The sequence below is a fragment of the Ammodytes marinus genome (assembly GCF_949987685.1).
Source record: "Ammodytes marinus genome assembly, chromosome: 6".
Lineage (NCBI taxonomy): Eukaryota > Metazoa > Chordata > Actinopteri > Uranoscopiformes > Ammodytidae > Ammodytes > Ammodytes marinus.
The window spans coordinates 29,045,509-29,061,882 of record NC_137235.1 but is presented as its reverse complement, the minus strand read 5'-3'; the positions used below and the strand labels follow the sequence as shown (position 1 = coordinate 29,061,882).

Genomic DNA, 16,374 nt, shown 5'->3' with positions numbered 1-16,374 from the left:
TGTGGGTGAGCGCTTTGCTGATGTCAATGTTGTGGATCGAGTGGCCCATGGTGGTGGTGGGGTTATGGTATGGGCAGGCATCTGTTATGGACGAAGAACACAGGTGCATTTTATTGATGGCATTTTGAATGCACAGAGATACCGTGATGAGATCCTGAGGCCCATTGTTGTGCCATACATCCATGAACATCACCTCACGTTTCAGCAAGATAATGCACGGCCCCGTGTTGCAAAGATCTGTACACAATTCTTGGAAGCTGAAAATGTCCCAGTTCTTGCATGGCCAGCATACTCACCGGACATGTCACCCATTGATCATGTTTGGGATGTGCTTGACCGGCGTATACGACAGCGTGCACCACTTCCCACTAATATCCAGCAACTTCGCACAGCCATTGAAGAGGAGTGGACCAACATTCCACAGGCCACAATTGACAATCTGATAAACTCTATGCGAAGAAGATGTGTTGCACTGCATGAGGCAAATGGTGGTCACACCAGATACTGACTGGTTCTGAGTCCCCAGACCCCCAATAAAGCAAAAAAATGCACATTTCAGAGTGGCCTTTTATTGTGGACAGTCTAAGGGACACCTGTGCACTAATCATGATGTCAGATCAGCATCTTGATGTGGCACACCTGTGAGGTGGGATGGATTATCTCAGCAAAGCAGAAGTGCTCACTATCACACATTTAGACAGATTTGTGAACAATGTTTGAGAGAAATGTTGTGTATCTGGAATGAATTTTAGATCTTTAAGTCCATCTCATGAAAAATGGGAGCAAAAACAAAAGTGTTGCGTTTATATTTTTGTTGAGTGTATATACTTTATGTGGGTGAAAATCTTACATTTGTCCTCTTTCACTGCTTGTGCATCAGACTGGATGCACGCATGCTTTCCTATTGTGGCAATATCCCATCTCATAGCCCCTCGGAGGCTGATTAAGCCATGGTCTGAAACGCAGCCAATTGGAGGCCTGTCTAGCCAATCGCTGGAGGCCATTCTAGTGTTTAGATGTCCTTAAAAGGGTTTTTGGTGGTGGAGGGCAAAGCCAGCAATGGATTGAGCACAGTATTTAGGATTATACCAAAAAGGCACAGTAGCCGGCTAGTGCACAGGTACGACCCAAGGGAGGATGGAGTCCAAAAGTACCAGTGATAACAAAAATATGTACGAAAAAAACTTGTCCTGACTTGTCATGGAAAGCATGCATCCCTCCAGCACACTGTCCCCCGTTCAGTTATAGTAAATGATGTCACTCATGTGAGGTACTGTAACTTTTTTAATTATCCGTTAAAAAAGATTAAACAATTAAGTATGTCAGTAGGACTTGGTTGTAATTTCATTATCATAAACGACTGTAGTCTGTTGCCTACTTGCTAGCAATCACGCTACTATAATTTTCCTTAAAAGGTTTACAGTAGATAGTGGAATGGCAACTCAGTAAAGACAATGTCAAAAAGGATTCCTTTATACATTTGTTCACTTTTTTTTGCCCCTCCCTTCACAACACTATCTTTGCACGGCCCTGCACGGAAGCCTGGGAATTAATGCAAGTTGCAGTGCAGATACAGCCGACGGCACTCAGCCACAGTCACCTCTCAGAGGGGGGGGGGAGAGAGAGGAGAGCAATGAGTTGGAATAGATCGGGGCCTACGTTTGTGATGAGTGTGCACTTTTCAGACATAGTAAGTTGCACTGCGGGGGGAGTGAGCAGCCGACTCGACTTAGATGAGAAGTGACAGGGTCCATTATTAGTCAAGTCTCCCTCCTACTGTAGCCTATAAGCTTCTCTATCTGAATGTATGTTTGCATTTCCCCTCTCCTTTTCCACAGCTCATGTAAAAGTAATGGGTTTAGTATTTACGTACAATATGCCCCCCGATACGAAGCAGGGGCGTTTGGTGGTCAGAAACCAAGTGGAAAGCGATATGCCCCTCGGAATACTGACTGCAAAGTGTGCTCTAGATGGGGGGGGGGGGGGGGGGGGGGATGAGGGACATTCATCTCTGCCCGATTGTATCAAGGAATAATAGTAGGAAAGATGTGGCAGGATTTTTCAAGCCAGCATCACCTATTCAGTCAGTCACACACACACACACACAGGCAGGCAGGCGAACACACACACACACACACACACACACACACACACACACACACACACACGCACACACACACACGCACGCACACGCACACACACGCACGCACACATACACTTTGTTCCATCACTTGCTCGGCCACGCAGAACACAAGGCAGGCACCAGCTTCTGCATTCCGTTAAAACAAGAGTAAATAAAAGTTTTGGAGAAGGAGAAAAAGTGGAAGAATAAGATAAAAAGATATATAGCATGACTCACCAGTAGAATCTGTTGGGGGTGACGTGACCGTGGATGAGCTGCCATTTACGTCCAAAGTCCACTGAGCTGTACAACTGCGGGGGGAATATCAGAGAGAAAGAAAAGGGAAGTCTTCAGTCTTGTTAGCAAGATGAGTCCATGTTTTTTTTTTCTAAAGCGGCCCGGCTTCTAATTAGACTGGCAAGATGTTGAAACGTTGACAAGTAGTGAGGCCGGACACGGCGTGTGGCCGCTTAAAAAGGTTATGGACAAGATAGGCTGTCATATAGTGCTCAACGTGGCTATCATCATTACCAACTGTCCATTCAAGCTGACATATTGTAACACAGGGATATTGGTCGCTCTCTCTCATTGCAAATTGAAGCTATAGGTTCTGACAAAGCACGTCATGGGAATAACAAATGAAGGCGAGACACTGCAGGCAAAAACATATTTTTTTTCAATTGGTACTACTTCTCAAAACAGTCAATTTAAAGGTCCAAAGCGTACTTTTAGGTGTTTATTTGACTAAATCATGTCTGTTTGCCTCTGTATGTTTCTTATATACAACCATCTTGAATCGCCATTATCTCAACATAAATTTTTTTTAGATTTTCTGAACCAATTTTCTTTTTTTTTTCCAAATTCTAGCACTTAACATCAACTACACTTTTCATAATCATTCTTAGCACTATTCTGAATAATTTGTTCGTATGTTGTTAATTGTCCGATTTGTTAAAACCTTGGACACTAATAGGTTGTTAAAATGAAATAGCAATTTGAACTCTCCAACATCTATATTTTGGGTTTGTAAAGAGACGCACATGTACGCATAATTAGTGAGATATTGCAACATTTGCATATTTATCCAAACATTTAAGAAAAAATTGTAATAAGAAAAAATGTGAGTTTGAATGTGAGTAGTCAATTGGCATAGTTTCCTGATGAATCCTCTATGTTAAAAATTTTAGCCTATTCAACTGCAGTGTCTCGCCTTAAAACCGAAAAACTTACTTACGGGCATTAATGTGGTCACTCTTAGTTTTGACCAGCATATAATATAGTTTAATTCACTTGGTGTTCGCCTGCTGTTGTATTAAACACAATTGCGGAATATAAAACTGCTTCGCAAACCATTAAAAACCCGCAGTATTCACACATATGAATGCAAGGAATGATATATAGCCCAGCTGATGTGGCAGTATACAGTAAGAAGCCTGTGGCCCAATGTCAATGCACTAATTACATTTTTCTGGTGCTCAGGCACACAATTAATAACCCACATGTGCATTATTTCCCCAACACATGTATTGATTGATGTGGTAGAAAAAGCTCCCCTTACTCCTCCCTGTGACTGTGCCTTGTTATTTGTTCCTATACGTGTTACCTCTTTATCGCAGAATATCTTGACACTTACACTGATAAAATGATACACATTATGTTCTGGGCTGCAAATGTATTTGTCATTGGCTACTCAAGGTGAAATCTATCTATGTCAGCAGGTGTATTTTTTTCCCATGTATAAACCACAATATCTGTGTGCAGGAACGTTCCATGCATGAAAAGATCGTGCTAATAATTTGATTCTGATTTGCATCTTAAAGTGGCCTGATTCTATGGATTTTTAACTGGTGGATTACACATACAGTATTATTATTATTTTTTTTTTAGAAATGTATTGAGCAGGGACAAATACATTGTACATTGTTTCATAGAATATATAAAATAGATGCCATGCATAGGGGAGAACGGGGTAATCTGAGCCACTTTTTACATGTGCTCCCCTCTAAGCGAGCTGAAATGATTTATCACTCAAATTTACACATTTCCCATTAATTCAGGATGTTTCCTAGAAATGGGCATTAGCAGAATTTTTTCAAGACAAAGGGCAGTGAAAATATGATTGTTTTAAAAAAAGTCATGTGGCTCACTTTACCCCAGCTGTGGGGTAAACTGATCCACTTACTTTTTCCACTCTGAAACTACCATAACAACACATATTGTAACAGTAAGAATCCTGAAAGCTAGCCACACATTCCAGAACTAATGTCGGACTAGTAAAATAATGATGGGGTTTGGTCAATTAAGCAAAGCAAATTTTCTAAACACTTGAAAGTAACTCTGAACAAAATCAAATACAACATATTATAATTCAAAAGGTTTTAATAAGATTCAAATGAAAGATAGAACCAGTTAGATTAGAACATAGTCTGGGGGTCAGAACACAGGACCCTTAGAGCCAGCTAGTGTCTGGGGGTCAAAGCATAGGAAAATCAGAACCAGCGAGAACAGCCTGGGACTCAGAACACAGGAGAAGACCCAACTGGATTATAACATCAGCCTGTCATACTCTACAACTAGGCCTACTCTACATTCCAGCCCTGAAGGTTACAGGGAAAGATGAGAAGGTGCTCTTTCCGTGTGGTTGTCCCAGGTCGTCTTCCTGGTGTATTTCCTTGGCATGATGGCTTTTTTACAATGTGTATGACATTAAAATAAAACGTATGTCATGTAATATTACATTAAAATATTTTTAAGACTAAACTTAACTTGTGCCTCATGGTGGGGGGGTGTAGACAGTGGCTCACTTTCCCCCACAGCATTTGGCTCACTTTCCCCCACCACCACAATTTGAGAAAAAACTACCTCTCTTAGCATTTCAGGCTAATCTTCAGTTATCAGCATCACATGGTTTCATATGTTGGTAGTTCATCAACACGTATGATAGAAGTTTTTCTACGTGAATACATTTGCTTTGGCACAACAATTGATTAAGTTGACAGCAAGAAAATTTACTTTTACAAGCAAAATACCTATTTTGGTGAAAAAAACATGCTTACCACAGCACCATGAGGTCCTCTCTTTCAGGGCCATGGGGAAATGAGAGGGGCTTGAAAACATATATCTCACATGACCAAATTTTTTTTCCGTTGCCTAGATACAGGGGGTGGCTCACATTACCCGTTGCCTCAGATTCCCCTGTTCTCCCCTACAGGTTTCTAGTCAAGACTAATTTGCAACCCCTGTCCCTGGTTAGGCCTTTACTAAAAAGTTACACACAAATACAAATACAGAAGACATCATATACAGGAGACATGAAGACAAAAACAAGGACAAGGAATAATGTGTGTGTGTGTGTGTGTGTGTGTGTGTGTGTGTGTGTGCCTGTGTAAATGATTCCATAACATAATGTGCACTTGAAGGTTAAGTGTGTGGGGCGATTGACAATGGATTGGATTTATATAGCACGTTTCAAGGCACTCAAAGACGCTTTACAGGGTTCCAGGTTCCATTCATTCACACACAGTCATAGTGGTGGTAAACTACCATAGTAGCTACAGCTGCCCTGGGGCAGACTGACGGAAGCATGGCTGCCATTCAGCGCCTACGGCCCCTCAGACCACCACCTCAAACATACAGCAGTCATACACATTCACACCAGGCAAGGTGGGTGAAGCGTCTTGCCCAGGGACACAACAACCATGACACAGGTGGCAGAGCGGGGATCGAACCGCCAATCCTTGGATCATTGGCCAACTCGCTTAACCACCTGAGCCACGGTCGCCCCGATGATGGTCAAATAGCTTTTAGGATCAAAGGGCACTACCTAATAGTTCTGATTGAGTCAATATTTTTAACAATTCAAAGGCACTGTTATTGAGTTCATTTATTTCCTATCTTAAGCATTATAATTAACAGGACAAAATAACTTTGAAAAGTCGGACCAAAATAATTGGATGGCGATAACAAATATAATGGATTTACTGAGTTGCGATTTTCTTTTATTTCACAAGTGAAGATTTGCGAACTTGTTTTTCATTATTTATTTACTTATTTATTACACTTTATACACTATAATTTACTACATGTCCTGCAATACTGAGTCAATGTCAATGGAAATGAGGGTCACCACTCAATGATCTCTGGAGTATTAAAAAAGGTTGAATTAATACATGAATTAACTTAATATTAACTTTGGATGTATTATGTAATTGTAAATAATTTGCACATGTATGCATGTATGTAGATATATCTTCGTTATGTGTTTTTTTTGGGGAATAAAAAAAAGATTCCATATCATAAGTAATTGAAGGTCATGTGTCTGTTTGGGGTCAGTGGCAATGATGATCAAATGGCTGGAGACCATTTAAATACCGTAGAAAGCATAGACATCCTCTATCTTAGTGTCCCATGTGTGGTTAAGCCATGGTTGTTCAGATCAAACATATGTCTTAACCATTATTAAGTTGAACATACATATGTCTTAAACCTTTATGAAGTTGAACATACATAGTTTAATATTATGTCAAATTCACACCTAGGGATCCCTTATATATTACCTTTCTGATTTTCATTTTTCCAACTTCAGTAAAGAATGTTTCCCCACGGTTTTGCCTTTGGCTTTGTGTGTAAGCGGGCAGCAGCAGGCAGCCACGGCCCCTCATCACTTTGGACATTGACGTATGAACGCAAGCGGGCTAGGCCTAAGCTCTCTCTCTCGCTCTCTCTCTCTCTCTCTCTCTCTCTCTCTCTCCATCCATCAGTTCAATGACAAATCTTAAATTTTCAAAGCTTCTGAGCTGTCACAAAGTAAAGCTTCATAGTTTCCCCACTCACTTCCATAAATCAAAAAGCACGGCCCAGCTGCCACGCCGCCACCGGTACTAGAGTGGTGACAGGCGAAGGGAGCCCGACACGGGGACGGGAGCTCAAATGGTGATTGAGGAACTACTGCAGGGAGCAAACTCATCTATCCACACTCAATGGCTTTGAAAAAACATTTAGCTTTGCTCTGACTAGCGCATCTGGTTTGCGAGTAATGGGCGTACATGATTCAACTGAAGGTGCTGCATGTAGATTCGTAAAGGGACAGTTCAGTATTTTTTGAAGAGGGGGTTGTATGATTGTACTTATGTATAGTGTAGTGCCTTATGGAGTAGTCACTATAAGGAGTTTAGGGGAGATGTTGCTGTAGCATAAGTCAGACTTGTACTGTTGCAGGGTGCCAGATGAAACATGTTTGTTTGCCACCTGTAAATGCTTGCCTACATAATTAATAGCCACTCAATTGTACATTAAATGTAGGATTTATTAGTCAGCCAATCAGCAATTTAAAAAAAAATAATTCAGTGGACAATAGAAAGGATTTACATTGTTTAGGTCAGCATTTATATATGTATATGGAGAAAAAAACTAGCCTCCTCTGCAACAGTACAAGGCACAAAGTCTCTCCCAAACTCCTTAAAATGACAATGCTGATTGCCATCTCCATAAGACAACAGACTTACTATGGATAAGTACCTCATACAACCCCACTTTAGAAATACTGAATTATCCCTTTAAAATCCTAGTTGCGCAGACAGGGGCAGATTAAGCCATTATGCAGCCAGGCAAACACAGGCATGGCCTCCCTATTCCCATTCTTATTAATCTAAGAAATACCTATGTTGAAGTTATTTTCTGTTGATTCTCTCGTTGCTTGTCTTCATTTGTCTGTTAACGATTGATTTTGATATTTTTTTCTTTAACAACTGTTTTCTGCTCGATATATTGTTTGCAGACACACAATAAGATAATGGAATAGGCCAACATAGTCAAAGGTTTAGCTTCTAAATCTCAGACTAATCAGGAATTAGGCAGACTGGGGCTGTGTTCGAAACGGCCAACTAACGACCTCCCAACTACATACTCAACATGTATACTGTATACTACATACTGTCTACTTAACAATCAATTGTGTATGTGAAGGTTCGTTGGACCGTTTACAGTGAAGTATTCAGAAGCAATAAAGAATTTAAAAAATCCTCCCGTGTCGTTTGAAAAGATGCAATGCATTGTGGGGCGGTTGACTAGGACAAGTAACCTATAAATCCATAAGCAAAATCTTACCGGAAGTAAGTACTCATCCGGGCATTTCTCGGCCACACAAAGTCGCATACACGACCACACCATACTCAAATTGACGTCAAAATTACTATGAGTAGGACATTAGTATGGCTTTTTGAACACAGCCATACTTAATTACAACAATTATTAAATATGAATAATGATTAATGTATTAATGTTAATAAATTAATAAATACATATAAAAATACAAATCTGACAAGATGGTGAAGCGTATAGGCCAGGACGATTGGATGTAGTTGGAATAACTGAGGTCAGCCCGGATGCTACATCCATTTTATATACTATCTATGGTTATGGCGCTCTTGGTAGCTTGTAGGTGTAAGGTGTGTGTAAAGGGGAACATAGGACAATAGTGTTCTCTTTGTGGATATAACTAATTAAATGTCTACCAATCAAAATCGTAACCCAACATTTCAGTGAAGGGATATGATTGTGTTGTCACAAGGCTGGCGGTATTTAGTTCACAGTGAACAAGTGAGTGAGTTGAATATAGTGGAGAGCCCGAGTAGCCACAGCGACCAGAGCGACCGTGAACCGAACAGTGTCTTTTTCAGCTGACCTTAAAATAGATGATACATATTACATGCTAACTGAAGAAAGATGGTGACAGATCTGGCCTGAGAATACTAAGAAGGCATGAAAATTAAACACACTCCCAAAATTAGACTCTGTCTTTGAGTATGACGTACTATGTCTGAGACAGTTGGTAGAAATGACCAAATGATACCTGCAAGATACAGTGAAAAAGCTAGAGTTTTTGGGGGTTGTTTGGGGGGGAGCACGAAGTGGAGGGGTAGTTAGTGCCTAAGTCAAGAAGTAGGAGCTATGGTTGAGCTAGGTCTGAATCTTGTTTTTACAAAATAAAACCAACAAATGTTACTATATTGAATACAGCCAGATAGAAGAGAACTGTGCAGATAAACACACCACCACATATTCTAATGGGGCAGAAATTATCATTGAGAGGGATTATTTTTTTATATTTTCATGAACATGTTGCAAAGTGTGCCATTAAGGTCTGAGAGGGCCATGTCTCACAATAAAAACCATTACAGCTAGTACTGGTTTTAACAGATTTAGCCATCAAACAATTAAGGTTTTGTTTCACTACTCTTTTACTCCGATATTTGGATGTCATGTACTGTATATGGGACACATATTGAGGTGTATGTATCAGTCTAAATTAGTTTTTCTTCTTGTAGACTTAACTTTGCACTTTGCAGGAAAATCTACACAGAGGGGTGAGGTACTGTAAATACAACTCAGATGCAACCTTAACGAGAACTTGTTTGATTGCAACCTCTGGTCCCTCATAGCGGGAGTTAACATATTAACCATTGAGAAGTGCATTTTATGAAGCCTCTCCACTACTATCTTCCCTTTCCTCTCAGGGGTGTTGCATAGGAAATACATGGTTAGGAAAAATGTAGATGTACATTACTCTCGTTTGTTGTTGCTATCCAACTATATAAAGCCTGGTGGGTGTGAGTGCACTTTTGCTCCAGATGAAATATGAATTAGAATAAAAGATAAATGACTGCTCTATACAGTGGTCGTCTGTCCTCCCTTTAAAATCAATTAGGAAAATAGGACTCTTAGTGGTTGTGGGTGTGCTAGAAACACGTCCCCTGTGGACAGAAAGGGCACATGTGTGTGAAGGAGCAGTATATACTGTATATGTGCTCTACAGGAACACTGAAAAGCCATCAGTCAAAGTAGCTGACCGTGCCGCTAGTTGTCTGATGCAAAACCATGCACAAACTACGTGCTACATGCAGAGGTGTGATGTAACCAATTACATTTACTCAACTACTTTGTTTAAGTACACGTTTGATGTATTTGTCATTTACTTGAATATGTTGTCTTCATTCTACTTTCTACTTCTACTACGCTGCAATTCAGTGGGCAATAATGTTATACTTTTTTACTATACTCAGGCCTGCCCAGACAAATGACTGGGCCCCTGAAAAGGTCCAGTCATTGGGCCCCCAAATAAAAGTGGGCAGAGACACCGACGATGCGAGCGCGCAGCACGCGAGCGGACATTTTTTGCCCTTGCAAGATCTCTGCACCTGCTTTTTGGCACATATATTGTAACATTTACTGTAATGTAAGCTTTTAGACACACCAATGTTGTAGGGGGGGTTTACCATGATAGCACTGCTACCAGAAGCTTTCCTTATCAGTATAACAACCATCTGCCACCTTCGTTTAAAGGCTAAATATGTCATTTTCTAATTTTCTTAGAAAATAATAGATAAAATATACAGAATAATTTGCAGAACACCCTCACAAAGACACCTCAAAACTTGATGAAATATCACCATATCTCTGAATTGAAAATCCACTTCTGCTGGCAGAAATACTGATATTAAGGAATTTTCCGGGGTTCTAAAGCCCTTGAAAGTTCCCTCTTTTTTTCCTTTTTTTTCTGGTACCCTGATTTATGTCCAGGTCCTGGCATCACTGAGCTTGCTAGGTTAGGTCATCATCGATACATACGCTTGTTTGGTTGACCTTCTGCATGCAACGGTTTTGAGGGGGAAAAAACGATCCATGATATTTTTAGTTTTTCAATATAAAATGTGATATATTTTACCCAAGTAACAATGAATACAATGTTTTCTTTTATTATAAAAAGTTATCTTGCGAATATAGCGTTCATAATAAAGGTTGGCTAAGTTAGGTCATCTGCAAAAAAATTAAAAAATATATTTTTATTTTTTTCTCTGGGCCCCCCCTGGTGGCTGGGCCCTAGAAAGCTTTCCCACTTTCTACCCCTTATGGGCGGCCCTGACTATACTACATTAGTTACTTATCAAATTAAGCTTTTTTGCACACTGAACATATGAAGAATTAATACAATATTGTATGCTACCCATCTGTACGTATGGGCCTACAAACACGGATTAAAAATGTGTCAATTTATAGATAAGATGATTGACAAACTTTTAATTTACTATTTTGATTGGTCACTTTTAATACAAAATTAAGTTCTGCTGGGGGATCTGTTGTTTGCCCTTTCAATCATTTGAATTGTTGCCAAGCAAAATCTATCTATGAATGAAAATAAAAAGAATACATAAATGCACAATATAAAATAAAATGTATTTGCAGTCCCATACAGACTGAGCTCCAGCTCATCCATCTTTACACCACTGGCTACATGTAAGCTGTGAGGCTGCTATATGTTCCACAGAAAAACTTCACACGGTCACACACAGACCGACAGGATAATGATGGTGGCTTTTTCCCTCGAACTCTCACTGTGAAAGCTGTGAAAACGGTGGCAAAAGTGAGGCAGAGACAAACCATTATTTTTCCCCCTAGCAGATGATACAATGTGGTGGACCTTACAGTATGCAACCAATTAGTGACAGTGAGCCAATATGTGGGACTGTTGACCCAGGCAAACTGCTCCCAAAGGATTGTATTGTGTTCAACCATTTACCAGATGCACCATGCTATTCTCGCCTTGCTCCAGCCCAGTGTCTGATCACTCCATGCCCCCAACACTGTTCCTCTATTGACATGCCTGTCTGTTCTACAATAATACAAAAATAGCTATTATGGGTTTAGCTTGAGGCATTTGGATGTAATGTAACTGGATACAAAAAAAATGGTAGGGATGGTATCCCCGGCGCTTCTCTGAAAGTTTGTGTTGTTTCCATATAGCAACAGATACATATACTGACAGGTTTTCACTAAACTAGCAGTAACAATGTTTGTATTGGATTATCAGATTTGTGTCTAATGTAGTTTAATCACATTAAAGGTGGAGTCTGCCATTCTGGAGAATGCTGGTTGTCAAACTTCATTTTGTCAAAATCAGTGAATAGCAGGTAGCAGATTGCGAGGAGATAAACCTTAATTTTGACAACAAGTGATTTTGATGACAAGCTTTCTCCAAAATCCCTGACTGAAAAAGCGAATGTTCACCCACATTTAAAAAATGCATATTTTCTAACTTGCCTTTCATTAGTGGTGTGCAAAGCATCTAAATGTACCTTTTAAAGTTTTCAAAGGTACATTTTTTTTCCTATAAACAATATACCTAATAAACTGCATAATACTGCAGCCCCTCTATACTAACCTCATTGACAGTTTTGGCCATAACAGAGTCGATAGCACCTCTCGATTAGACACGTGCTTGAAAAACAAAAAAAAAGAGAGAAAATGTCTGCAATCTCTCTCTCCCCGCCTCAGAATATGGGTCCTATATTCCGTCACAGCCCTGCTGTTGGAATCAGATCTGTTAAACTTCAAAAACATATTTTCCATGATATGCAGCAGTAAGATTTTTTTTTGCCTTTTTTTTTTTTTTCATTTTGCACACTTGTGCCTTCTACAGCATTGCAGCTTCAACAGTCTGCCACCCAGAAAAAGACTGTGTTCCTTAACATCAAAACAGAAAACGGCTCCAGCTCCGACGCATAAAAAGTTCTGAGAAAAAAAAAGACTTGGGAGTTATATGGAAATGATAACTGCCTGCGTTATAGGCCCCAATGCGACCCACACAATTACTATAAGTCACTTTTATAACTCCTAATTAAGTGTCCTATAAATTCTTGATGCATCTATGTACAGTGCTCTTAAATCAAATGAGGCTTCTGTTGGCATTGCCCTGGCATATACCATATGGGAGGGGAAGAGGAGGACTGGTTTTTATACACCCACAATTTATGGAGCCTGCAAAGAACACAGCATAGGAACTCTCCTACTATATGGAGGGAGTTATGGTAAAAGGGTGATGCAAATGAACCATCCCGGATTGTTGAGTGAGAGCCAATGAGAAGAGAGTGGACTCTGAGGTGTAGCATTATCATAGCTTTCCACTGTGGCTGTGTTCAGAAAGCCATACTAACGTCCTCACTCCTACATACTCAACATCTACATATTACATACTGTCTACACAAAGATCGATTGTGTATGCAAGGTGTGTCGAAACATTTACGCTGAAGTATACTCAAGCAATAAATAATTTCTTCTACTTCTTCTAAGATGTCGGACGTTTAGACTCTGTTTAGCGTATAACTTCCTTCCACAGGTTAGGTATAGAACTAGATTTTTACATACAGTCCTGTGTTGTGCAGGAAATGCAGAATTGTAAAAAAAAAAAAAAAAAACTTGCTTGTCGTTTGAAAAGACGCAATGCATTGTGGGGCGGTTGAGTAGGAAAAGTATCCAATCGATCCATACCCAAAATCTAAGGAATAGTTCAACATTAAAAAAGTTTTTTGACCCACTCTCCGGCCTAAGAAATACATATGTTCTATATATATATATATATAGGGGAAGGTGGGGTGATTTGTGCATTTTGGAAGTTGCAAAACCCCTTGTTTCTAGAAAACCGTGGAATAAATTGGAAATGTGACCACATATTTAAGAAGAGCCATCCATTTGACTCATCCTGTAAAGAAGGTAGACACAAGGAATAAGATATAAGCACATTTAAGCTAAAAAAACTGTGTTTTGCCTTTCAAAGTAAAATTTCCATGATCAAGGTTTTTTGATTATTGTGTCTGAACAATTATAGACACGTTTGAAAACATTTGACACATGTTTTAGTGCTTTGGTATGCTACACTTTGAGTCTATATAGTTAGCACAATGTCAACCCTAAATTGCTGCATCATGCCTATTATCCAAAATTCTGGGGATGGGGTGATTTGTGCGCAAGGGCCTGGGTGAGTTATAAGTAAGTAAGTAAGTAAAATGTATTTATAAAAGCACATTTATGACAGTTTGCACTGTCCAAAGTGCTGTACATAGTGCATTCAGTAGGTAAACAATGAAGGTAAAATAACAATAACCAAAATAAAAGACGTAAAGCCCATACATCCACATAAACACAGATAGTAGTGCAGAGGTAAGTAAGTAGTGCAGAGGTTAATGGGGAGGAAACACCAGGGTGTACATATGGGTTTTGAGCCTTGATTTAAAGGCAGAAATGTAGGGGGAATCACATTTGTCAGGTGGCAGTTGGTTCCACAAGCACGGAGCAACTAGTGCAAAGCACATTTCTGAGAGTTGTGCCAGTGGCATGGCTGTATACGCTGGTCACCAAAAGAAAGTGATTGTCTACAGTAGCTCAGAAGAGAGTGACATCTCAATTCCACTTAACGACACCACTTATGAGAGTTCAGATGGCCAGAAAGATGATGATGGTGACTTTGTCATTGTGACACAATGACGCACAAATCACCCCACGTAGTGGGGTGATTTGTGCGACAAGACAACTTTTTTTCCGAAAGCTATATTTCTTTAACAGTTTATTCCAGATCCAAAGTTTTTATTGCCAGGGATGCACAACATCCTGAAATATATGTACATATTTGAGTTGGAGACATAACTGTCAAGGCCTCACTTTAAAATCACTTTGAGTAAAAAGTTGCACAAATCCCCCCACCTTCCCCTATATATATATATATATATATATATATATATATATATATATATATATATATATATATATATATATATATATATATTGATATAGAAATGGGCAAAGGTCGCTCATCCAGGTTAGCTTAGCTCAAACACTAGTAGGGCGGCAGTGGCGAAGTGGGTAGGGAGATCACCTCTGGAGTGCAGGGTCGGAGGTTCGATCCCCCGTCTCCCTGCCACATGTCGAAGTGTCCCTGAGCAAGACACTGAACCCCAAATTGCTCCTGATGGTTCAGAGAGCGCCTTGCATGGCAGCTACTGCCATCGGTGTATGAGTGTGTGTATGAATGGGTGAATGTGGTAAGATATGTAAAGCGCTTTGGGGCTGAGAAAATTGGCTAGAAGGCGCTATATAAGTCAAGTCCATTTACCATTTTAGTAGTCAAGGGGAGCAGGTCAAAAGATCAACTTTTGCAACATTCACTATGTGCTTGTTAGGACTTGTTTATTTACCACGTTATTTGGCGCTCTATATATTGAAACGTAATGTCATTTTAAAATAAATACAAGGAAGTGCCTGTGACAGTCACGCATTTATTTTATTCTCAAATGACATACATGTTGAACTACTCCTTTAATGTACAATAACGTGTGAATAATCAATAAACTAATCGGTAATCAGAATTGACTAAGTCATCAGAGTATGTCATTAGAAATTAACAGGACTTGTTTTTTTCAGGAGCTGTACCTCTAGCTCTTCCGTTTGCTCAACAAAACATTTTTATTGGTTATGGTCATGTTTAAGGCGGCGAGGGACCAGGTGAGTGCAGACAGTTAGTTAATGAAGCTGTCTTATCTGTTTAAAAGACCATTACAACCTTTTTGAAATAATAAATCAAGGTCAAGGTAACACGTAGCTATTCAGAAGCATTACACTATATCTTCCAGCCTCAAAATACTTTCTCAAGGTGAAGAATAATAAAAAACTTCCAAGTGACATTTTAGACATGGAATGCACCTTTGTTATGGATGTTGAATCAAGAGGACCCTAACCAAAGATGAAAGCTTGCCTATGAAATAACAGCGCAGCAATGGAATTATTATGCCTCTAACACGGTTATTGACCTCATGGTGTCACGCTGTTAAGCTGACACTGTACATCGATGTAGCAAAGGCCATTAAAGGTGTATAAAGCAATTATCTCTAGAGCCGGTCGAAGGTGGTCCACATGTGTCCGTTTGACGTTTTTTTTTTGTATCTCATTAGAAATGTGGGAATATATTCCGAGCCTTTCATCAAAGACACCCCATGGTGTGCCTATCTACATGTCTTTTAAGTGTCCCAGTGTAAATGTGCTTCATATGTCAAGACTCAACTCTGTAATATTCAGGATTATCAGGATTATACTGGATACAGATTGCCAGTGTTTACATCAAACATAAGAGGACACTCCTGCACGCTGTCTCATTTTCTCACTTTTGCATCTTAAAACATAATATATGCCCATGCAAAAATGTAAAAGATTCCTTCTCGGAAAAACATTTTTTTTTTGAAGATATACATGGGTTTTCTCTGAATGTACTCAATGGGTTTTTACAATACTGATTTAAAAAGGTAAATCAGGCTATTTGTAGTAAAAAAATTAAAGTAAATGTAATTTGTACATAACCTGCAGTGATTTGTTCATCTCCTTTGCAATGTTAATTGTGTAAATGCTGACTGATGTATTTGGTATATCATTCT

The 16,374-nt window shown here is 39.5% G+C and overlaps 1 protein-coding gene across 1 annotated transcript in view; it reads right to left on the bottom strand.

Annotated features, from left to right (window-relative positions):
• The window catches only part of sorcs3a (sortilin related VPS10 domain containing receptor 3a), a gene marked incomplete at both ends in the record, with an annotated part of 253,632 nt that overhangs the window by 74,116 nt on the left and 163,142 nt on the right, over positions 1-16,374 (bottom strand). Inside the window, one exon of the mRNA XM_080029079.1 lies at positions 2,360-2,433. Coding sequence (XP_079885205.1) covers positions 2,360-2,433 — 74 coding nt within the window. The remainder of the gene's footprint in view (positions 1-2,359; positions 2,434-16,374) is intronic.